Source organism: Pelmatolapia mariae, linkage group LG2 (assembly GCF_036321145.2).
Source record: "Pelmatolapia mariae isolate MD_Pm_ZW linkage group LG2, Pm_UMD_F_2, whole genome shotgun sequence".
Taxonomy (NCBI): Eukaryota; Metazoa; Chordata; class Actinopteri; order Cichliformes; family Cichlidae; genus Pelmatolapia; species Pelmatolapia mariae.
Genome location: NC_086228.1, coordinates 20,346,375 through 20,371,316, shown reverse-complemented (window position 1 = coordinate 20,371,316; position 24,942 = coordinate 20,346,375). Strand labels below are relative to the sequence as shown.

General features: G+C 36.7%; 1 protein-coding gene across 2 annotated transcripts in view; it reads right to left on the bottom strand.

The window, feature by feature from the left end:
• Positions 1-1,368: 1,368 nt before the first annotated feature.
• gfra4b (GDNF family receptor alpha 4b) overlaps positions 1,369-24,942 on the bottom strand; it is a 55,871-nt gene continuing 32,297 nt past the window's right edge. For both annotated transcript variants that reach the window (XM_063485787.1, XM_063485796.1), the window contains 7 exons: positions 19,729-20,004; positions 17,382-17,462; positions 13,975-14,320; positions 12,656-12,765; positions 11,721-11,855; positions 5,602-5,762; positions 1,369-3,456 (listed from right to left, as the gene is read on the bottom strand). In XM_063485787.1, the coding sequence (XP_063341857.1) occupies positions 3,313-3,456; positions 5,602-5,762; positions 11,721-11,855; positions 12,656-12,765; positions 13,975-14,320; positions 17,382-17,462; positions 19,729-20,004 (1,253 nt within the window). In that variant the 3' untranslated portion in view covers positions 1,369-3,312. The remainder of the gene's footprint in view (positions 3,457-5,601; positions 5,763-11,720; positions 11,856-12,655; positions 12,766-13,974; positions 14,321-17,381; positions 17,463-19,728; positions 20,005-24,942) is intronic.

The following is a 24,942-nucleotide window of genomic DNA, read 5'->3' as shown; positions in this document are numbered from 1 at the left end:
TTCTGGGTCAATATTGACATATAGGTTTTGCAAACCATAATGTTAATCTTTAATATCTTTGGGAATTTTTATGTTATTAATTAGAAAAAAGTAGCACATTAGGGATAACTAAACTTGTAACTTTGTATCATTTTAAGAGTAATAATCATTTATTATTCAAAACAACACAAAGAAAGTTTAATAGTCAAATAAGTAGTTAGTCTCATTTTTGTGTGTTGCCACACAATTTTAATACAATATGTGTTGCCATTAAGATGTTTTCAAATTATCAGACAAAAAGGGATATTTTTGAGCCAAAATGGCCAATAGACTGGAATTTTAATATTATATATAACTATTACTTTTCTACTTCTTTTGAGCACTTGAATCATTTTCTTCAATCATCTGTCTCACCCAAAGATAGAACGAGACTAAGGGAGCCAGAGGTCCAACCACCAAGCTTCTGATTGGCAGAACTATCCTAGTCATAGTATAACAAATCCTCAAAATAACAAGTAGACCATATGTGAGGCATATACAGTTTAATAAAAGCTACCATACTACCTACGTGTGTGTGTGTGTACCCAGTCTTGATTGCAATGTTTGCAAAGGTAATTTAGTCCACTGCTATTTTTAGCCTCGCTAACAAAATGAGTAGCTAGTCAGGGGATGACTATGAACTTTGATTCTGTCTTGGACTTACTACCACATATAACTGCAAAAATAATATTTGCATTATCAACACCTACACTTTGAATTTGACGCTTGATAATCATCAGCTTGAGCTAATGATTATCAAGCTCCATTTTTGTCTGCAAGCAGAGTTACACCATAGCAAGTTCAGTCGAATGACCTTTATTTCAACTTTACAATTAACTCCATTTATAGTTATTTATATATTTGAAGTTGCCTTATTTTTTTTTTTGAAGAGGTTTGGCAACAGGCACAATGAATATTTCTAATCTTCCTAATTTTTTTCTTTCTTTTTTACATAAATAGCTGGATTAGGCCTACAACAGTTTATTGGTTGATATTAGCAATTTGCTTAACCAATATCTATCAGCATTTATATGTGTCTGAAAAAAAATTGACTGATTTATATCAGAACATCATGAAATATTGGCATTGCTTTCTGTCTTAAAAATTAGTTTGTCTCTAATTTAGATGTAAATGATCCTTACTTCCATTCAAAGATTAAACTCATAAGTATTAGTAAAAAGCACACTGAATTTTATCATGGCAGTGTTTGGAAATGTTTCATTTTGCACACAATTATGAGCAAACACACATTCATTTAGCCGGCTGTATGCAGTAAATCAACAAAACCCCAAAACGTGTTGGCATTTGTTATATTCCATAAATGTATGCAAATTTAATGCATTTTGCAATTTTTACAATGCTAACAACAAGATAATTCAGCATTTTATGTCACAGCTTATTTATTGAATACCGATAATTTTCTGTTTAAACCAAATGCAAAATGTAAATACTGGTAAAGGACGAATGTTTATAGTTACTATCCGCAGAAATCAGCAAATCAGCCAGATTTTACTTTTACTGCTGAGCATTACAGCAGTTCCAGTTTTCAAAGCTATACAGGATTCTCAGAAAAAAAAAGGATCACTCATGATAGTCATTTCACGGCAATTCGTGTGTGTGTTTACTCTGTTGAGCCTCTTATGAATAAGGGCTTTCCTTTAAAAAATATGTTTTGCAACATGTTCAGCTATGATGGTATAGTAAATTAGTGAATTTTGTATTTTCTTATTTAGTCTTTGGCAGTAACATGTAGCACTAGTTGTATCTACTGTTGGTAATAGCTAGTAAGTGCAGCAAAAATCAATACAGTTTTCAGATAATTAACTTATTTAAGTATGTATAATTAATATATTGAATGCCTTTAAAATTAGTTTCAAATAGCCGTTAAGGAATTCGAAGCAAGTAAGCAAGATATAAGTGCAGCATCTCCAATATGAAGCAATTTATCAGCTTAAGACAGATCAGACTTTGTCAAAAGGGCTGAATTATTATGTAAATCCTGTTATATTCTTACTTCAAATAATCACTTGATAGTACCTCGTAGGTTTTATGACTGTTAGTTTAGCTGTCAGTGGTTCTCAAACTCTGGTGAGTGTAAAAAATATGGAGTGAAATTGTAACTTAATAGTGTTAACTTCAACAGCACAAAACATTGCTAATTTAATTAGAAAAGGTTGAATAATAGCAAAATGTATTCATAATGATCGGAGAACTTTTATTTGCTACTCCTCTGGTTGGCATGTTCCCAGAACAGGAAATACTGAATCATTCATTACTGTCAAATCTCTAACAGGCTCCCTACTGGTGTTGGTGACACCACAATAAGTAAAACCATTCCCTTTGTTCTCTGGCACAAAAATTCAGAGCTCTGTATAGAAATGGTCACTTACACAATGAGAAACAAAGGGCCATTGCACTCACAAACACAAAGCACAGCAGCTACAGGTAAAGAGTCTCAACTTCTCTGGTTATTTCCTTTCAAGTCCCAGAAGTCACCTTCGCTGATAAAGACCAAGGACTTATATTTCCTATCAACAGCTTCTGAGGTTTTAGCGATAAAAAGTGAAATGTTGCTAGGGAGTTTGAGAAAGGGACAGTTTTAATGGAAAAGATGATGATGATGTCAAGGTTTTTCTTATGTTCTCTTATTCGCCACATCTCTTCTTGATAGTTGTGCTAGACATTTTTGGAATCAGTGCATTAGTCCAGGATGTCTGAGTGAAATGCAGCTCTGTTGTCTCTTGGTCGCTCGACAATTCCAGTATTGGTCAGGTATAATGGTCCTCTTTCACTCAGTTGAAGAGACTGGTATTATTGCCCCATCTTCTCCAGCAGCTTTCTGAACACTTTATCCACAGAGCACATACAAAGTTTTCTCCAGTCATTTTTCAGAACCATATTTAAACAAGAGCCTCTGTTTATAATACAAATCTTCACAGTACATACTTCATGTCTAAATATCATACACATTTGTTATATTATAACTGAATAGAGATACACAGAGATAGCTGAAAACTTAGCTAGTCCACAGAAGCAGCACCTTGACTTCATTTCAGCTTGATCGCAATAATATACAAATGCACAGACAGGCATCTGTCTGTAAAAGGCTCCCACACTCAGAATGAGAACTCTGACAGGTGGAACCGGACTATTTAGACAGAAAAATAGAAGAACAGAATCACTGTACAAATTTAGAGGGAGGAATAACGCCACATGGTCCACTTCCTCTGAACTGCACAGGTCCTCCCATTTGCTTGGTACTAGGAGAATCCTTGGCATGCCCCCCTGTACTCTTTAGCGTTCATTGACAAGGATTTGAAGGAGTAGCAACAGAAGGCTGAAGACAGCTTGAAGCATTAGACTGTGAGGTGAGGCAGCGTTTAGGAGACTGTTAGATGACATGGTGGAGTGGCCCACAAGTAATTCATTTCCCAAGACCTGGAAGGAGACAGGGAAGTTAGTCTTTTCATCTTTTCATGACTTCTAATCTCTTTAATTGTTGTAAACGCTTTGAGTTTCATGTGTCATTACTGCTCATATAAAAGCAGATTAGTGATTAGGTGCCAAACACAGATATGAACTAATGTCCTTGTGTCATCTCTTGTCAAATGCCAAATTTATCTCTTACACCTTTGAAATTTCTCTTTTCATTATCAGTAAAATTAAAATACTTGTTCAGGATTCATTTTGGACTTTGTGGGAGCTACACAAACATTTCAAAGAATGTGGTTCATACCTGATGTGTTCATTTGATTTTTTTCCCCACCTCCTGGTCTAGTCGGTATTGGAACCTGCTATTCAGCAGTCTTCTGCAGCTTCTGTACTATATCTCTACCTAAAGTACATCTCAATATAAACTATTCAGTAACCAGTTTGCCTTAAATCTATCTTGTTCCACTCCCATTGAATGTTTACATATTTATTTTCTTATTTCACAACAAGACACTCAAAGTAAAGTTTTTAGGTATCATCATTGTATACAAAAGCTATGCAGTGAAGCAATGTAGCCCAAATTTGCACTTCCCAATGCAAATACAGGCAGCAACTTGGGTGAAAAATGTGTTTAAAGCTGCACCGTGAAAAACCCCATCAGCTGGGACTCTCCTACAGACAGTGGTGTGTGTGTGTGTGTGTGTGTGTGTGTGTGTGTGTGTGTGTGTGTGTGTGCAAGGCGTAGATAAAAGTGCTGCATAACTGTGTGGCTAAATTAGACTTGTAGTAAGAAAGCAGTCTGAGTGCTCAAACAGACACGCTGTAAGTACCAGTCCATTCTCTCCTGCTGCTACCAATAATCACAAATGGAGGACAAACTTAATGATACCTTTAAACTTTGCTTTTACATAGAGAAAGGGAGAAAAGGATTCAGCCTAAAGACAAGTGAGCAAAAATGTAGAGCTTAATGGTACATAAGTTGTGAAAAAAATCTTTCTATAACTAGAATCTATCTATTATTGTACCTGTTTAGAGGTTTGTAATGTGACTATATTCACAAAAGTAATAAAAAGGACAATTTAGCTTTGCTTTTGGTTCACCGTAAGGACTGAAGTAAAGCTAAAGTGGAAGTGCTTCCACTGCTGAAATGCAGTGAGTAGTTAGAAGACCCTCACACACACAATTGTGTTTTGAAATGGTTTCTGTGTCAGATTAGGTGATCCTAGTCAAAAATTAATATATTAATTATATTGTAATATATTATACTTAATGTCCTCCCCAAGAAAAATGGCTGGCTGCAGTGCTACATTGGACCTTGAACATGCATAGCCTGCTGTACATGGATGTGCCAAAGACTAGCTGCAGTGGTCCATTGAATATTTCTGTGTGCAACTTACATTTTTATGAATAAAATTTAACCTAGGCGCCACGGATCATCACTTGGCAATGAAAACAGTATTTTTTAATACTTCTCATTCTGAATAAAGAGAGTGAACTTGCTATTGTGTAGTATGTGTATGCAGAAATTAAAATGCACTACATATTTATTTGCATTGAAATGAATTAACAAAAAGGTCAACCTTATTTCGAGACTTCCTAATCAGCACCCCATGTCAGCTTGGTTAGGGGATTATCTGGCTAGTATTGTGTTGCCTAATGCAAGTATTAGCTGCGGTATTAGTTATAAAAGTGTCCCATGACGGTCCTATATAAGGGTGAATTCAAATGTCTTGATGCATGTTCAATCATCCAGGTAAGTAAATCTCCAAAAGTTGATTCTGTTCATCTGGACATAGCGTTTTGTGGGAGAAACGTTTCGTCACTCATCCAACTGACATCTTCAGACTGACAAGTGACGAATACTGATGAACAGAATCAACTTTTGGAGGTGAATTAAAATGTTTACACCTTAAAAAAATGGTCATATTGGCACGATTTATGACAAATTCCATTTGGAATACGGAAAATGAGCAGCTGAAACAATAGCACAGACAGCAACAAATCTCAATGTCATTGTCTCAGTCCTGTACAAAATAATTTCAGAAGCCTACAATGTTGCACATCTGAGAAATGCTTTTGCCAGAAATGGTTCACTTCTAAACGTGGGATTTTGTAGAGGTGCAAGACAAGAATGACGAGAAAACTGCACACCTGTGTTGGTATTATTGTATCCAGAATGTTCCTCATAGTTTCTATGGTTCCGGGTGGAGAGGTGGTGCTGCTGTTTTCTCTTCTGCCTTGGCTGGTTGTGCTGTACTGGCTGTGAGTCGGCTGTTGGTCTGATTCCCTTCCAAACATCATGAACGCATTACCTGAAACATTAGATATAGCAGTAAAAAATGTTACTATTCCTCAGCAGCACCAGCTTGGTGTTTTCATTGAGTTACATTCATGTCTTATTTAGTCATGACAGATGCCTCCTGTTCTGCGTTGTAAATCTTGCATAAGAGGTTCTCCTAGGCCAGGGCCAGTTTGGATTTGGACAGCATAGGAGAAAAGGAAAAAAGAAAGGCGAAAATACTCAGTATTCTCTTCAAGTATCCAAACTGCACCTGCCTCTCCACATCGACCTCATTAACACTTAGACCGTTTGCACTGGCCAAATAACTGTGAGACGTCTCTGTATCTTTTCTAGGCAGGGGGCCCGAGGAAAGACTGGCCAAAGATTCACCTCGCTACACATACCAAAGATATTCTCAATGTGTACAGGTTCTGTGATAGATATATGCTTGCTAGGGTCAGTAATAAGGACATTCATTATTCACACTCCAGAGCAGAGGTCATAAAAATATGAAGGAAAGAGAGGAAGTTTAAAAATTTGCATGGAAAACAAAGAGACTAGAGAAACACATAATGCAAATACATGTATGGCAATGGTGACTAATTTATGTTGTGTCAGCTGAGAATGTCTGAGAGTTACAGTTGTTTATGTTTTTAAAAAAGGATTATATACATTATATATATTATATATATAGACATTTCAACAAATATCAGGAAGTTCTGCAAGGAAATCTGTAGCATCCTTGTTACATGGCTACAGATAATTAAAGAGTGTGTCAGTGTACTTTAGTACAAAGCAAGTTTAACAGCTTCAAGCACTTTGGTTAGCAACACTATAAAAATAAAGTTTGGCCTATGTTATCCTATAAAGGTAAACAACAAAATGCTCACTATGTAAGTCAACAAACGTATCAGCATTGTTTCCCTCATTAAATAACAGGAGAACCTGGCAGATGTACAGATGTGTGTAAAATACCTTTAAATTTAACAATGAAGAGTAAGTTAAAAGAATAAATATAAAACCATATTTCAAATGCAGCCTATACTTGCTAATTTGATAGTATAGATAGTATAGTACAAGTACAAATAGGTGCTCTGTTTTAATGATCGGATATCAAGGTCTAAAGAACAATAACATTATTTTAAAATTTCTAGTAGCCCAAGAGAAACAAACAAACATAAAAAAGGATAAATGTTGTGTCTAAGAATTTGTATTTCTTGCTCACCTCTGAACAAAAAAAAGAGTTTAGAAAAGGAGTGGGTAATTAATTTTTTCAAGGGGCCACATGAGAAATTGGGACTGTCCCAGTGTCTCATATGGAACCTCGGGAAAATTAATTGTCCTTTCCTGCTTTAGATACTTGTAAAAACCTCTTTCTACCTACCCACCAAGGTCTGAGGGATCTTCCAAGAATGGTGTGATTATTTTCCAGAGAACTGATTGGTCAGGAGACAGTTATTTTGCACATTTATCTCTTTTTTGATCACTTTAACACACCTGGGGAATTAAAAATTTTCCAAAATCTTCAACAGCATTTATTTCCTTTCAGTTCTTTAAATAGGCTAATAATTACAGGGTTGCTTACATATAATTCAGTTAGAAGTGACTGTCTGAAAGAGCAGGTGGAATTACCAAGGAAACCACATAAAGTGCAAATGATCATGCAAAATTTAATAAAGTGTTTTGTTTCATTCATAAATGAAAGAATGAACCAGAGGGAGTGAGAAAGAGCACACTCTGAATTTTACAAAGAGATCCTTGATTTAAATACATCTCTCTCTGTGCCAGTGATGAAGTATGCTGGAAAACATTTTTCTCACTGAATCCCAACAGCTCCATCCTATCATTATGCCTGCCATGGAGCTTAATTTGGTTTTCATATCAAGCCCCTTGAATGTCCTGTATTACAGGTTATCAGTGAAAATTATACTGATTAGAAAATGCAATTTTTGTGTTTTATCTTACAAATGAAATTACACTGCTCAACCAGGAGTAAAGTGGAAGGATGTGAAACCACAGAAATCAGAGCGAGCCAGCAATTTGGGAGAACAGGATTTGTTTCAGCTCTACAGTTGCAGGCTTTGTCTTTTTAAACCTGTGCCAGATGCAGTTCAATTTCACATAAAGTAATGTACTATATAGTGAATATAATATGAAATATAAATTAGCAAAATTGTTAATATCCCCAGTAAGTCTCCCTGAAGTTTAACCCCTAACTTCATTCTGTAAACACTGAGTGGGTGGATGGAGCAGGGTGTACTTGTTTGTATATGTGTACCTGCATGCATGTCCATTTCCATCTTTCTGCTCCTGAATTTCCTGCACAAGTTCCCAACAGTGTTACATTTCAAGCACTTACACCTGTCATCCTGTACATCCTGCACATTTTACCCTCTTTTTTGGGAACTACTCAAATCGACTGCAAGTCAGTGGTGGAACGCAGCACTTTGCATGTGTTACTGTGTATCCATCAAGACAGTGAAAAGATTTTGAACTCAGAAATTGTAGAAGAGAAGCGAATTTGGAAGATAATGAATGCTAGGCCTTTTTCTTTTATTGGATAGGACAGTGTAAACTCTAGTTAGAAGGGTGGGGACAGAGTGTATGTGTGTGGGGGGTAACCCATAGTAAATGGTCTGGGGCAGAGTCAAACTCAGGCCCCTGCAGTAGCGTTAAGCCTTCAGTAAATGGGCTACCTGCTCAACCATCTGCGTAACTTTGTGCTGAACATTGGGGGGGGGGTCTAAGAGAGTGAAAACACAGTCTCTTAGACACCGTGTTTTCAGTTCAAAGTCTTCGGTGAGGAAGTGCACTGTGAAACTCATATATGGTTCCGTTGTAAGACTTGACCATAGGTCTGTAGTGCTTGCGTAGTTTTCAGCTTGGCTCAGTTCAAACATGATGGTCTTGCGGCATGCTTCGTACATTTGTGGAATAGCGACATGGGAAAAGTAGTTTCGTGAGGGGATGCGGTATCTCTGGTCCACTTTATGTATCAGACTGGTGAAGCCCTCTCTGCTAACTGTATTTATAGACATCATGTCTTTAGCCAAAAAATGTGTAATGGCCTCTGTTATTTCTTTGTACCACTTCGACGTTTTCTCATAAAGAGTTCCACTTGAAAAACTCTGATACAGAGATGGCTGTTGGACTGCTGTGCTCTTTGTCTTAACATTAGCAACCTTTGTTTGGCTAGCCCTATCTTTCTGGAACTTTTCCAACAGTTCTCTGTGGTTGTATTGAAGATGATGGTGGAGATTATTCGTGTTTCCTCTGGTGGTTGCCACGAGTGTTCGGCAAGTTTTGCAGAGTACCTGTGTTTGGAGAACGTCATCTTTATCAAATCCAAAGTACCTCCAAATAAGCGAGGTACTATTTTTTTTTTAGCCACGAGTTCATAGTCAGTAGCGTTCTCGTCATGCGTCTCGCTCTCAGCCACTACAACTCTGACTCGTTGCTGCAGCGTTGTTCGCTCCCCACCTACGTAGGAGGCGGGCCTCTAATCCATATGACTGGTTAATGCCGTGAAGGGTTCTAGTCGACTGGTCAAATGTGTAAAGGGGTTTCTTCGATTGGTCTTTAAAGCACATGTGTAAACATTTTAAGGTACCCAATTATCGCAGTTTACGCCGCCTTTTGCGATGGGCCCATCGCACAGGCTGATATCACGATGATGTGATGTGTCAAAAATGTTAAATTTTGTTTTGTTTGCAGACGATACAAATTTTTATTGTTCCGGAGAAAACTTGAAAGAATTGGCTAAAATTATTGTTATTGAAATGAAAAAAATTAAAAAATGGTTTGATGTAAATAAGTTATCGCTGAATTTGGAAAAAACAAAGTTTATGATATTCGGAAACCGTGTAAAGGAGGAAGAGATAGTATTATCTATAGAGGGAGTATCAATTGAAAGAGTTACAGAATTGCGTTTTCTGGGTGTAATAGTGGATGACAAGTTAACATGGAAATCTCATATTGAACATGTTAAAAAAAAGTTGGCTAAAAGTATTTATATCATGGGTAATCTAAGATATATATTAGATTACAAGACAATGAGAATAATATATTTCTCATTGTTTCTACCCTATCTGAGTTATTGTGTTGAAGTATGGGGGAATACATACGTGACTAATATGAAACCATTATATTTATTACAGAAGAGAGCGCTTCGAATTATGCATAATGTTAAATATAGAGAACACACTAATAGTTTGTTTATAAAATTGAAATTATTAAAACTAGAAGATATAGTGAAATTACAGACATTAATTATTATGTTTAGGGCAAAAAATAAAACACTACCTCTTAAGTTACAAAGTTTATTTGTATTGTGTTCAGAAAATGGGGACGGCAGAAGGAAGTTTTATTTTAAGCATCGGTTTGCTCGAACCACACAAAGGCAAATGTGTCCAACAGTCATAGGCATAAGAAACTGGAACTCTCTCAATGATCATCTTAAGTGTTGTACAAATGTTTCTCAATTTAAAATCTGCTATAAGAATAAAATGATAAACCAGTATGAAGAAGTTGAAAATAACAGAATTTAATTGTAGAAAAATTATCCTTTTAGTTTGATATTTAGTGGTATTGCTCATTGTTGAGTATATTGTTCTGTTTGGTTTGTTTTGTTTTGTTATGTGCAGAATATTGTCAGAGTGTAATTTTGGTTGCCTACTTGAATTGTCACAGATAGGGGGCAGGTGTCATAAGAATTTATTCTTCTTCCTGCTCCTTTTCATGCATGGAAACAGTGTTACTTTAATTGAAAGGAAGGTTGTGTATGGGAAATGAATTACTGCTGTACCATGTGTGAAACAGAAAAATAAATAATAATAATAATAATAATAATAATAACAATAAATTTTCGATTTATTGTGCAGGCCTAGTCATAACCCCCCTGGAAATTACGCCCCTGTGCTCAACCATTTAAGGTATAGCAACGCATAAGACAAGGATGAGCTTGACCATAATTTATGCCCAGAACAAGCCCAACACCAGCAAGGAGAGAAAACTGTTGAAATTGATTGGCCTTCTTGCCCAAGGAATGAGCGACCCCGCAGAACTGCCAGCATGGTGCAACCACGACCAGGACCTCAAATCTGATTAAGAACTTTTCATCCCAGATGCCACTAGAAATTCATCACTATCAAGAAATGTTCCCTGTTCTAAATTCTGTTCTAGATCCAGTGAAAACAAATATATAAGAGCTGCAATGTGTGACAAAACAAAATGGGCAGGCAGTCACAGTATACATTCATCAAGTGTAGGAAATACATATGCAAGACACAGCAAAATAGTCCCTCATGTGTCGTATAGATCGGCAGACATGGGCTATTTATTTTCCAGAGTGGCATAAATCTGGTCCGTTTCACAGAAGTAAACAGTTAGTTACCAGAAAACCTTCCTTCATTTATATTTGTTCAAGATAAACATATTTCTTTCTGCCTACAGTATATCTTGATTATGATTGATTTTTCTTTTTTATTACATTTTGTCACAAGTATCACTTCTGTACATACATGTGTTTTAACAGTGGTAAATTCTAAATATTAACCATACATGTGGTCTCCAGTGCTTGCAATTGAGAAAAAGTAAACATCCATAAACTGTTATAGTTGTACCCCACGTCTCGCCCTGTGGCGGCTGGGATATGCTTCAGCGCCAGCAAGTCCCTGACATGGATAAGCGGAAGAGAATGGATGGATGGTTGTGGTTGTATTGATTTAATAACACAATAAATGTTGGCAGAGTAACAAAAATATTGACGTTACACAAGGGTTAACACTAGCAAGGGTTAATCTATAAACCAAAACTTACAAAAAGACGCATTAACCCTTTCTTTTGAACCACATATCACCAGTTAAACAGGCTGCCAACAGCATAGTCTAATGATTTATTCCCAAATATCTCTAAATGAACACAATCCTACAACAAAAACCTGAGTCTGTGCACTACTTTGTTGACATTAGAGTAAAAAGGTAGCACTCACTGAGACAGATGTTGTCTGTGAAATATCCCAGGAAATTCTCACACTCTTCTCTCTGGCTCCCACTGGCTGAGCATGAGCACCACGGGGCTACGCTGGACGTGGAGTTGTCAACATAGTTGGGAGTTATTGTACTTCCTGCAGAGAGACAGCGCCAGGCGTCAATCAATATTAAATGTGCATTGCTTTTGAGTTGTTACACTGTAATCATGATGCATTATTTTCTGAAGCCTTAATGGACTCTGCATTCCCTATACACTGACCTGATGTAAAAGCATGGTAATATTATAACACCACAGGTTAGATTAGCTGCAGTCACATTATATAATAGAGTGATGCTGAAAAATGCTCCAATTTTCTCTTTTTTAGGTCACAGAAGTCTCTGGCATTGAGATTGTTTTCTGTTTCCCCCCGCGCCCCCCAACATAGTGTTGGTGGGATTTCAAGTACTTTAATAAATACAAGACAAGAATGAAAATGCCAAGTGTGTGTTTGTGCTGAGGGGCACCATTTGAGATTCTTGAAATGCATTAGGTTAGCTCCTCTTTCCAGTGCATGGAAAAGAAATGTCTGCTCTACCTGCTCTTTTTCTTTTGCCACCTGTTATAAAACAGATTAAACCTCACTCTGTATAAAGAGCTTCAGTTTTTTCTGTAATGAGAGATTTTTATACTTATACCATCTTATACCAAGCTGAACTTTGTCTTTTCGTTCTCCCACTCAATCTTAACCTGTTCTGTATTTATTAATTTAGCTTCTAGCTAGCTTTCGCTCATTCCGGTGCATATAAGGCTGCACAGTTTTCTCTTTCCTTCTCTCTCCCAACATATGCCACACAACGTCACTTACATACTGTCTTTTTCCTCCTACAGGTGTTGATTTTATTTTTTCGACTGTGTGTTTTCGCTCTCCGTGTTACATTTCAGATGTTTACCTACCTATAAGCCCTGTGTAGGCGAGGAGGCAGGCTCCATAGTTCTCTTGCTTGCAGCCACTGGCAGATGTTTTGGACGGTTCGCAGTCATACTGAAACTGTGCCAGACGAGACCTATAAAAACACAAAATGCATACTAGTTAGGAAGAACACAACAGAACTCTATATTTTTATCTAAAAGGTTTGCTGATTCCATTTTTACATATAATTTCTTACTCTAAGTAACTTAAGTTATAACTCAGTCATTTAATTAAGAGTTTGCTGCTCCAACATTAAAGAAATATTGCAGGCCATGGTGAAGAGTGAAAGCACTGAGCTGTAATGTGAAAGTGATAGAAAGAGTAATATATTTCATCCCCCAGACCTGGGATCATTAGTAAAGCCCTCTGAGTCTAATGGGGCTGTGGAAAAATAATGGCCATGACCAGAGATAGCAATGAGTGATAACTCTGATCCATCTGGCTCTTTATCTGTGCTAAATATTTAATGTGTTATTCCAACAGGCTCTCTGGGGTGTTCTAACCACTGGTGGTACAAAGCTTTAGGGTAAAACAGCAGGCCATTTTGTTGATTGAGTGGCTGTTTATTTAGTTTCAAAGAGCCATACTATTGAACAGCACTGGCCTAAATATGTATGGAGAATACATGTAAAATCTATATCCAAGAAAAACAAGAGAAACTAGAGTATTTAGCAATATCAAAGCTGGAGTAAACAATTATCTTAGTGCCGTGTGTTGCTGTATCAAAATAAGATGGCATAGTGATAAATGCTTTCCAACAAATAAACTTTTACTTATGCAGGTTGCCGAAGAAGGCTGCATTTAGAAACTTTTATTTTTTTCTCCTTCTGGGAGAAAATGCCATCTGCAATTGATTAACTAGTTGGTAATACCCTCGCTCTTACTTTGAAAGATTAGTTTTTGCTGTTCAGTCCTTTCCGTTTCCTGCTTTCTCACCAACTACCTTCTCCAGAGGGAAACTCTAACTTCAGTAGTTGGTGATGTTAGTCTTGTTCTGCCCTGGGAAATTTACTTCAAGCTTGAATTACCCTCTAGCCAGAACCTGTAGCAGGTGAAAAACTGGTTTTGACTCCAAAGCAGAACAAGAAGTACAACCGTGACCTCACTGGAGAGGTGTCTGATTATATCTGCTGGTTATTTCCCAAAAACTGAAAAATCTGTTGAAAAATAATATTTGTAAGGAGAAACCAATAACATGTTGATATTATATAAATAATTTACGGATCCTTTATGTTTTGATGCATGCATTTGTCAAGTGGAGTCTGTTATTAGTCTATTATTACGTATTTACTTCTGTTCCCACCTGCACACATAGTCAGCTTTACAGATCCTCATCTGTGCAATGCAGTTGGGTTTATCCACCGTTTCATATGAGCAGCTGGGTACAATGGTCTGCCTTCGACGCTCTGCACAGGCTGTGTCCGTACATGGGCAGAAGAGCAGCTCATGTGTATAATCAGCAGGAACACGGTCAAAGAACCTGCGCAGGGCCTTATTGCATTTGGGCCGGTTGCACAGGCCTGACTTGGCAGTGGGTTTGATACAAGCCGAGACATATTCTGTGCGGAGCTTCTGGCACAAGTCGTCCACATTGCAAGCCTTGGCTGCATCCAGGCAGCGATTCACAGTTGTCATGCCAACATCAGAGTCTGTGGACGGAAGTAAGGTTAGTGACAAGGTTTCAACAGAAAACTAATCGAGAGGTTTGGTGTGTATGTGAATGAGCACATAAGCATGTACTAGTTTACCAATTTATCCTGATGAGATGTAATTTCCTGTTGTTAAAACATCAGATAGGGAGTTTGGAATTGAACATCAGGTTTAAGGAGGAGGGGTGTGTGTAAACAAAAATTGGGGGACTTGTTTTTGACTATCAGAAAAACAAAAGGAGCATCAGACGAAGAGTCTGGCCTTCAGTGCTTTGAACATAGCACAATGTCATAATTTTGAATGATTGATTGATTGCTTTATTTCAACTCTATATTTAACACCCCTCTATGACCTTATACTGGAGAAAAAAAATAATATTTTTTTAAAGTGTTTCATATTTGGTAGAGCGCAGTGGTTAGCACTATTGCCTCACATCAGAAGGTCCTGAAGGTGCGAATCGAGCCAGGGCCTTTCTGTGTGAGGTTTGAATGTTCTCTCTGTGTTTGTGTGGATTCTCCCCAGGTGCTCTCACAGTCCAAAGACATGCAGCTAGTAGGGTTAGGTTAACTAGTCATTCTAAATTGCTCATAGATATGAATGAGAGTGTGAATGGTTGTCTGTCACTCTGTTAGCCCTGTGACAGACTGGAGAACTGTCCAGGGTCTACCCTGCCTCTGGCCCTATCATAACTGAGATGGGCTCCTTTAATCTGAATATCGTGAATCTTTGAATTTAATTTGCCTTTTAAATTTTACCCCGTCCCCCAGCCCAACAGAAAAATTATGAACACTCAATTGTTCCTTTTTTTCTCATTTGAATTCCACAGGGTCGCAGAATTTAAACATTATGACAGTAAGAAAAGAAAATTGTGTTTTCACAAAACCCAGTACGACGTGCAATTCTTGTTACTTTTCTGCAGAATGTACACCAGTTATAATGAACTTTTACATGTATTTACCCACACCTCCACAAGGTAGGTTAAATAAGGTATTACCAGAGAACAGTAAAGAATTTTAATGTATTATTATAGAGTCCTTAACTTACGACATAAAGCGCCTTGGAGCAATTGTTTTACTGATTTGGTGCTTAAAAAAAACCTGAATTAAATGCAAAGTGATTTCTGAGTTGCCATGTCCTTTGCTTTAGACAAGACTGAAATGCTTGTCAACAGCTAAAATACTTCACTATCAGACTTTTAACTACTTACTTTTTATCTTTTACTTTACAAGATCTCGTCTTCCATTTCTTATTTCATGGTGACTGCAAGTCTTCAGTCGTATGTAACATCAAATAGCACAGGTACACAAACTTATTGTAACAAGTTATCTTTTGCATCAGAACACTATTGTTATACTAATGTAATATTGAATTAAAGGTTTCGGCATCTAAAATTAAGAGTCTATGAGGTAAAATTTTAGATGTCATGACTAATTATAAATTAACATGAAACATAACATGTTTCATTATATTATAGGTAAAATATATCAAAATCATTAGGAGTTTTTTTTTTGTTTTTTTTAAACTAAGGATGTGTTAGATTATAATGCCCTGCATATAATTTACTGTTCACTTATACTTCCTTTTTTTTCTTACTGTGTGGAACTGTGGGGCATGACCCTCAAAACAATAATAAATCCAATAGCTATGTTACAAAAAAGAGTAATACGGGTCATTAACAAGTCTGGATATTATGATCACACTGAGCCATTGTTTCTCAGGTTCGATATGATGAAACTGGTTGAAATTAAATGCAAACAAATGAAATTTGTTGTGTTGTTTTTAAACAATGCAAATTAAGTTCAAGCTAAATCTAAGGTACTCTCAAACTGCGTATGAAGGTTTTTCTCGGTGTGGGAGATTAAGTTTGACTTGAGAGATTTTTTTTCTATTTTATTATAATAAAGCAAAGAAAGATATTCAACAAAGATTTATTTCTGTTGTTGGGATTAAATTGTGGAATGATGTTGATATGTGCATAAAAATGTGCAATTCATTATTCTGTTTGTTGATGTTATTTCTTTCTACTTGGAAGGTAGGGTACTGTTAATGATAAAAATATAGGCCGGGCATAAATATAAGGACTACTGAGCCTGTTCAGTGATTTATTAGTATTATAGATATGGATCTTATTGTTCGATTAGGATCTATTCTTATTATTGAATAGTGTTATTTTTTTTGTTTGTAATATATGATGACTGAATTAATAAATATATATCAAATATCAAATATATATGTGTAGGTCTGCCACTGAAATGAGCAGCACAGTGATTGCAGCTTTTGTTACTTTGTGACAATTTGTGAATGAGCCTTTGGGATTTATGTTGCCTGGGAAATGTGGAAGCGAGCTGACCTCTGTGAGTTGTGTACTTCAGAGATGAGTGATAAGCTTGTTTACATATATATATTTTTAAAGCTGGCAGGTCCTCTGGTCAAACTAGATGAAGACAGCAGTGCAGTTTATGAAATGACAAGGTAGTCAACGGAGATCAGTCAGCAATATTTTAATAACTGATTTATTTTTAGTTCTTTTTTTAGGCTAAATGCTAAATATTTGGCCCCAGTTTTTAACATAAACATTTGCTACTTGTGTTCATTATATATGAATTTGGTTTTGTTGTGTTGGTTCCAGTCCCATTCCCAGCAGATTAATATAGTGTATAGCCAAAACATGGCTTTGGCTCTTGATAACAATGACCACATCAGTATCAAAACCTGATTTCAGCTGTTCTTAAATAAAACTTTGCCTCATTTGATAAGGGATATTTAGTTCAGTCTGTTGTCATTCAGTGTTATATTAAGCTAGTGTGTTCTTTTCATAGGCCAGATTTGGAATAGTCATTTATTTTAAGACAGTAGTATAAAAAAATGCCTCCATTAGTATGCTTTGACGTTCATGGATTATGTTATTTCAGCTGAGTCTGAGATGTGAATGTTTATATTGGGCATGTTTACAGTGAAAAGGCTTTGGCGTAATGTTGTATACTTAATAGAACACAAACATCTTCAAAGGGTAAAGGGGTTTACAATATGGTGAAAGTTAATGAAGGTTGGTGAACTTGCCAGCAGAAATGGAGGCCAAGCGGACATAGTTGTAATCCCTCTCCACTGTCTCATAAGGGTAACTCTCCACCAGGTTGAGTCCTGGGGAAAAAAACAACAACACACAGTTAGGAATAAAGGCTTCAGTAGGCACTACAGTTTATCTAAATCTAAAGAAACACAAATAATGGCATGTAGTCATTTTTATTTAGTCACTGAGACTCCAGTTCACTCAGTCATAAATTATACACACATTCCCTCAGCTTATTATTCATTTGTCAGGGTTATTGTGTTATTTTCAACCCAATCGCCAATGCTGGCATTTACGTTTCTGTAGCCACATGTATAATCTAAACATTTCTCAACCTAAAAAGTGTTTCATATCTATATTTATATCGACATTGCGGTATTTTTAAACACTCATGGTGCTCTTGGTTTTCAGAAAATAGAATGGGGGTAAGTATAATAACATCTATGAACATAAATAACATAAATTATATACTTTATTGTACACCACATATTGCGAGCATGTGGAATCCCCCAGTAATCCAGTCCTCTTATATAGGCTTGCTTACAGCCTCTGGCCACAATTTAATTTTCCGCCACACACTTCCTGTAGACCTTTTCATGAAATATGAACACTATTAGCATTCTTAACGGTGCCTCAAAATAACTGATTCTTGATTAATTGTTTAGGTTGACACTGAGAACAGTTCACTTTATTTACAAATTTATGGAATCTATCTATTATCAGTAACAAAGTATTCCTTTGGGGAGCCATGAGAAAACTGGAACCAGCCTTTCAGTAGGAGAGTGCTCCTCTCTCTGTTATCCTCCTCAGCCTGTTGCTTCTTGCTTTGATTTTCTGCTGTGCCATGTTGTTTGATGAACAGCGCAACTGATATATGAGCCTCTATTGGCCTTTCACAGATAAATAAGCATTGGTGTGTATGTTATCCAATATGTCTGTTTTTTTCTTTTTACTGAATATAATGTTGATAAATTGCATTTCATTTAAAATTTATCTCTCATAGGTTACCCAGCAGAGTGCCTTCGACTTTATTGCTTGCTGTACCTTTCAGCACTGCCCACACCACATACGATATTATCACAGCAAAGCGGACGGTGGTGAAAAGTCATGCAGTGTCTTTGTAGTAAGTTGCCAATTAGGTTGCGAAAACATTGCTTTAAAGTTAATAAATATCTCATTATTTTCCCTTTACTTCAATGTAACTTTAACATGATCTGTGTTTATCCGGTATAACAATCCTGTGACCCGAGCTCTGCTTCACAACGCATTTTAAATTTCACCTAGCTATTCCAAATATGTTAAGTATTGAAACTAAGCATTAACGTAAATTGTTGTTGTTGTTTTTTAAGTAACAATGTAACAAATGATAAAATACTATTGAGTAGAATGAATTATAAGGTGGAGAAAAACCAAATGTAAGGTCCATATGAGGGCATAGGGTGTCAAGAGGGTAGCAGAGTATTGGCTGGTGTATGATTACTAATTTTTTTTTTTTAACGCTCTGGATCTGCATATGCACCCATACAAACAGTATTGGTCAGGCTCTAATCTGACACATATACATTCCTGCTATCCATTTTAGCCAAAGATAATCTGTTCAAAACCTGTTCTTTTATTCTGTACATTCTTTTGTATTTATCAATGGACTTTCAGCACTCTCATGTACATATATACATCAGTGCTGACAGTGTTTATTATCATTAGTCGTGACTTCTGATCACCACCTCCTGGGAGACACTGTCTCTGCCTGAGAATGGTAGACAACCGAAAAAACAACAGCAAAAAAAGAAAATTTAAAAAATATAGAAAAAAAATGAAATGGCTGAAATGCTTTAGTGATATTCTATAAGCTAAGCTAACCGGTCTGGCTGCTAATTTATCTATAAATTACATATGACTTTGAATGCTTGACAATTTTCTTAATTATTTCTTTGCTTCACCATAATGTTGTGTTTTTAAAAAGCCAAGAACCAATTGTTTCTGCAGGTGGTAAGAATATGCTTTCATGCCACAGAAACTAAATTCTGGCCATACGTAGGTCTATAAACAAGGGCATGTACACAGCCTGGGTGGCTTCCAAACATAAATGTATTTCATTGCTCCACATAGGTAATGTATGCTAAAAACATGCTACCTGACAAACAGGCAAATGGTTGTTACGCCCAACCTTCATTTTATTCCATCAAAATGGCAAAGCCACCAGTTTACACGCTGTAAAATGTATACATATAACTAGAAACACATTTTGGTTCAGATAGATTGAGATTACAAGTGTGTGTGTGTGTGTGTGTGTGTGTGTGTGTGTGTGTGTGTGTGTGTGTGTGTGTAACTACAGACCATGTATGATAGACTGGTGCAGACTCCAGTAGATGCTTAGACAGTTCTTCTCCTTCTTCATTCCTCGTTTACATTGGCAGCCATGTAAAGGACTGGACAGCAGAGCAGACACTGCACTGGCACACTGGCTCCTGGCACCCGGGCCCAGTTTCATGCTGCCATTGCCTGCCACACACTGGCGCAAAGTACGGAGACGTGGACTACAAGTCTCATCACTCGAGCACGAGTCTCCGGCCACCAAGCAGTCTCTGCTGGCATGTACAACCTCTAACAGAGCTGTTTCAGGAAAAAATGAGAGAAATGTAGAAACATGAGGGGATTGGAAAAAGCAGTTAATGTGTAAGATCATGAGATGAAAAAAAGACCCACGCTAAAAATGCAGACCAATAGTGCATAAGAAGAAAGGGGAAGGAAAAAATTGAATACACTTTGAATAAATTGTAAAGTGTTCTGAAAAGTACAGAATTTTAAAACAGCTGGGGATTTTATTGTGAAATCCTGACAATGTAATGGTTGAGGTGAGATCATTATACCTGTCTTCTCAGACTACCTGTTGAAAATTTAGTTGTTGTAGTTGAAGTTTTTCTTTACTTTGTTGATTCAGAAGTTGGAATGCATAATACATCTCAAGTGAGAGATAAGATTAGATGACATCAAAGAGAACAGTCCACTGTTTTGAGGGTGCAGGACAATGAACGAGTTTACTCTGTTTTGTATATTTCATGTTTGTGTGGTAACATATTGACCATTTCATTCTAAAACCAAGTGAAATATAACTATTACTCCGTTTGTTTCCATAGCTTCCATTAATATTTTAACAGAAATGCCTAAAATGACCACTGCAAAATTACAGTGAACAAATCCCCTGCAACTGTTGATGGAAAACCCCCAAGTGCAAACAAGGTCACTCTTTGCTCTTGCCATTATGAATTTTTATTCCATTGCGGTTTCTTGTTTGTAAAACTTCCCCAAAACCTAGAAAAATGAGCTTTGCTTCTCATGGTTGGGTCTATGAGCCAAATAGGGCAGCGGAACATTTTTGGACAATATGCAGTTGGCCACATGATAAAAGAGAAGACACAATAGTAAAAAACCAACTGAAGTTTGATGAGAGATTACTTCCAGACAGCAGTCAGTTGATATTGAACTTAAAATCACCTAATGAATCAGCATGTTTCAGACCTGACTAAATTACCTATAATAGATGAAGACTTTTTTAAGCTTTGAGTTATAATAATTTAATATAAACCTAGAAATGGACATGATATGTCGACACATCAAAGAGGAGAAAAGGAGTCTTGATAGTTAAAAGCATGCAGAATTAATGAATTAATACGTCTTTGTGTCCAGAAATGAAAAAATAGACTATTGCACAAAGTATATCAGCTCTTTTTGTTGAGGTTCAGTATTTCTTTCACACAGAGTTTCTCTTTACGTCGGAAAACTACGAACTGAAGAACTGAGCACACCTACTCTGAAAACACTGTTGTTATATGTTCATATTACTTTATAGGTTTGTTCAAATTCAGTGGATAACTGGATGACATGTATTTGGACTATTCAGTACCTTGCAAATGGCCCTGCAGGCTACAGCATTTGCTGCTTTATTGAGAAGAGAACAGCTTCAAGGATGAAGATATGAAAAATAATGTCTCTGCATATTAAATGTGCATGTATTTTATTCAGTTACTGTGGGAAACCTCTTGAATGGCAGACCTATACAGATGCTAATTCATGTCCTTAACAATTCATTGCCAGACCTTGTCCCGAGTAGCTTGGACTCCTACAGTTGTACTGCATGACTCAAGCTCATTCTATTCAATATGCCGGGGTTCTTGAATCTCCAATGAGTGTCATTTACAGAACATGTTAAGAACGTTAATGAGTAAGAGGCACACACACATTCATCTGTTGCTTTGGTGAAGAAAGCCTTTTAATTAAGGTTTAGAATAAAGTGAAATAACCTCCAAGCAAAAGGCTTTTTTCTTTCTTCTACAGCCCAACTGGGCTCTGTTGTTTGTTTTTACATTCTGTCCACTTTTGTCAGATTTCTCAGAATATGTTTTTGTCTATTTAAGTCATAAATCCCTTTAAGTGCTGCCATTTCTAAGGATGCTCCTTGTGTACATTTGTATCTTAGGGAAATTCTGTAAACATATTCCTTAGCATGGCCTGCAGTAAACCAATTGTATCTTTTTATTCAAACAGTGAAAAATCATACCACCTTCATTTCACATGAAATCTTTACCCCATCAGCTAAAACCACATTTTTCCATTTCATGCTGTTTTCATCTGCTTACACAGTGGGTATTTCTGGGGCAACATTCTCTCAGCCACTGTTTTGATCTCTAAAACATATATGCATACTCAGGAACAATGTATTAAAAAACAAATAATTTTCCATTCAGTCAGCACTATGCTATCAATTACATCTCCTTCCAAAGCTGGAGCTTTACTCAAACCCCACAGGTGTACTGCGTCTCACTCACATCAGGAGTTATGCATACGCTCATATTCTATTCATCACATACCAGCTAAGCACATCCAGTGCAGACATGTGGATACTGGGTTGGGGAAAAGTTGCAGCCAATGCCAGTGTCCTGGAAGGCCAGATGGTCAGTTGCAAATTTATCCCAAGCCTTTCTTTACAGCTATGTCTGTCAGTTTGTGCTGCCTGGGCAGAAGCTGGAATAGACACCATACATCATGAATGCAAATTAGCCACTTGATTTGACATTTCCAATAAGCCTGTCTCAGTGTACCAGTAGGGTTAGCCAATTAACCATGTCAGTAATCAATGCGTTCCAAGGCTCAGTTAAGTCCTCAGTTTCCCTGCCACATAAATCACAGGCAGATTAGCTGATCAGTTACCCTCGTGCGCCAGCTTAATGGTCCACTTCAAGAGAGATAAAATGGAAAATGAAACTTAATGAAGTCAGCTGGAATGTTACCGTCACTCCTATGTATCTATAAAGTTGTGAAGCTGTGGGCTAAAATGGCAACACACTGGTGCACGTAATGAGTGTCTTTTTTTCCAGTGCTTTTAGAATTTGTAAATTATCTTGGAGAGCTGGATTAAAACTAGCAGCCTCACATTAAAGTGATTATACGACTGCTTAGCCAAGGGTGTTAGCCAACGTGATACAAGCCATTGTAGTGCAACTGCTCATTTAACACAATTATGGCTCTATTTTTGCTCTATTTTGCAGCGCTAAACCTGTACTGAGACAAATGGAGTTTGGTTCACGTGGGGCTTTTTTTCTTCATATGCAGCTCTTGAGTCATTTTCTGCCACCAAACAATTGTGGTTAGGCCAAGGCACTTGCAGAGCTCCCATAATACACGGGCAAATACTGTAATTTGTAATTAATAATTTATTTTACCATTTTATTTTTTTCAATCTACTGCAGAGTGGCATGTGCACTGAAATACAGTTTATTTCTGCAACTGATGAAGATTCTTGCCTATAATCCAATCCACTAAAGTGTGATCCAGTTACAAAGAAATGTCAATACTGATGTTGTGTTTGATAAGTGAGCAGTCTTTCTATGCAGTTAATTCAACACCTGTAGTCATCACAGAGCAGCAGAGATTATATGATTTGCGAGAGGGGCTCTACTAATTCACATGGGTGGCAACGCAGCAATTTCATTGAATCACAAGGCTTTGTGTTACCATTGTTCAGGATTTAAAGATAAATAATGATAAATAATCTGGTGTACCTGTAGCACCACAAAATGATCCATCCTATGAATTAAGATTCTAATTATACTAGAATTTAGTCTTGATATGATACCTAAGAAAAGAATCAATAACCATTGCCATTTTCAATACCATGGAAGGAAAAATGACAATAAATTAATAAAATAATCTATATGTATTGTAGTTTATGTACTTATAAGTATATGTACAGTGTACAATAACAGTGCTATTTTAAGCTCTTTCACATAGTGTCAAAATAAAGTCAACATGATTATCATATATGTATGACATATTAAATTTTAAGTATTAAGTAAAAATTTTAAGATTTTTTTAAATAGCAAAAAGCATATATATTTCAAGGTTTTATGAGTGGTGCTGTGCAGCTCCTGACTTGACACAATGTTTTAATTCCTAATCCAATAATTTGCATGAATGCAAAGTCTTTAATACGTTGCTTAGAGATGGTGGAATACGTTGCTTAGAGATGGTGGTGACTCTCAAAGCAGAGCCAATGAGAACCGAATGAGAATTGATAAGGAATTGAATCAATGAGTAACAATGATAACAGAACCAGAATCTCTAAATTCTTATCAATTCCCATCCCTAGTAACCTATGACATAATTTAAAGCTTATCATACCTCACTAGTGCCTCCCTGGTAATATAGATATATTTTATGTTGCCACAGCGCAAAACTATTGAGACTGCTCAGTTTAGTATTGACAAATCTTCCAAAGCATGTCTGGCTACTTTTTAACCAAAGTTTTTTAATCATTCGGATCCATCAAGTCCATAAAAGGAATAATAACCTTATGGCCTAAATATAAGAAATCAGAGATATCATAAAATAGCGTACCTGAAACTATTGGAATGGGTATCAGGTAATGTGCAAACAGTGGGGGCACAGAAAGGAAAAAAAGTCCTAGGATTTAATTTGTTTCTATCTCAATTATCACCACATATAAAACCCAACAGCAAAGTAATTAACATATAATGCACCACACACCACACAAGCATGAATGTTGGCAATGGCATCGGCCACTTACGTAGGTTACATAGTAAACTCTACAAAGATTCAACACAGAGGTCTAAATCTGGGTAATTGCTAATAGTTAAACGGTGTTTGGGATTGCATCAAGAAGGCCATCTGGCATAAAAACACAAAAAGAAAAAAGAAATCCACCTCCAAACATGATGTGGAGCTTCCTGCTGTGATAGCATCTTGTGAATAAGGAAGCAACTGAAAGTAGCTTCTAGCACATTAGTACAGTTTTGTTTTTTTAACCAAACATGCATATTATCAAAAAACATTGTTAACGTTGTTTACCTTCAGAGTAGTCTCCAATAAGGGCAAACCTGCACCTGCCCTCTGCAAAAGCTTCAACAAAATTCATGCGTCACCTGCAGTTATTTTGTCGTTATTTCTAGACCCTACCTATTAATTGATGGGACTCAGTCACTATCAGTTAGCTGCATGTTGGGCAGTAATGACAAACGTTTGTAGGACAGATAC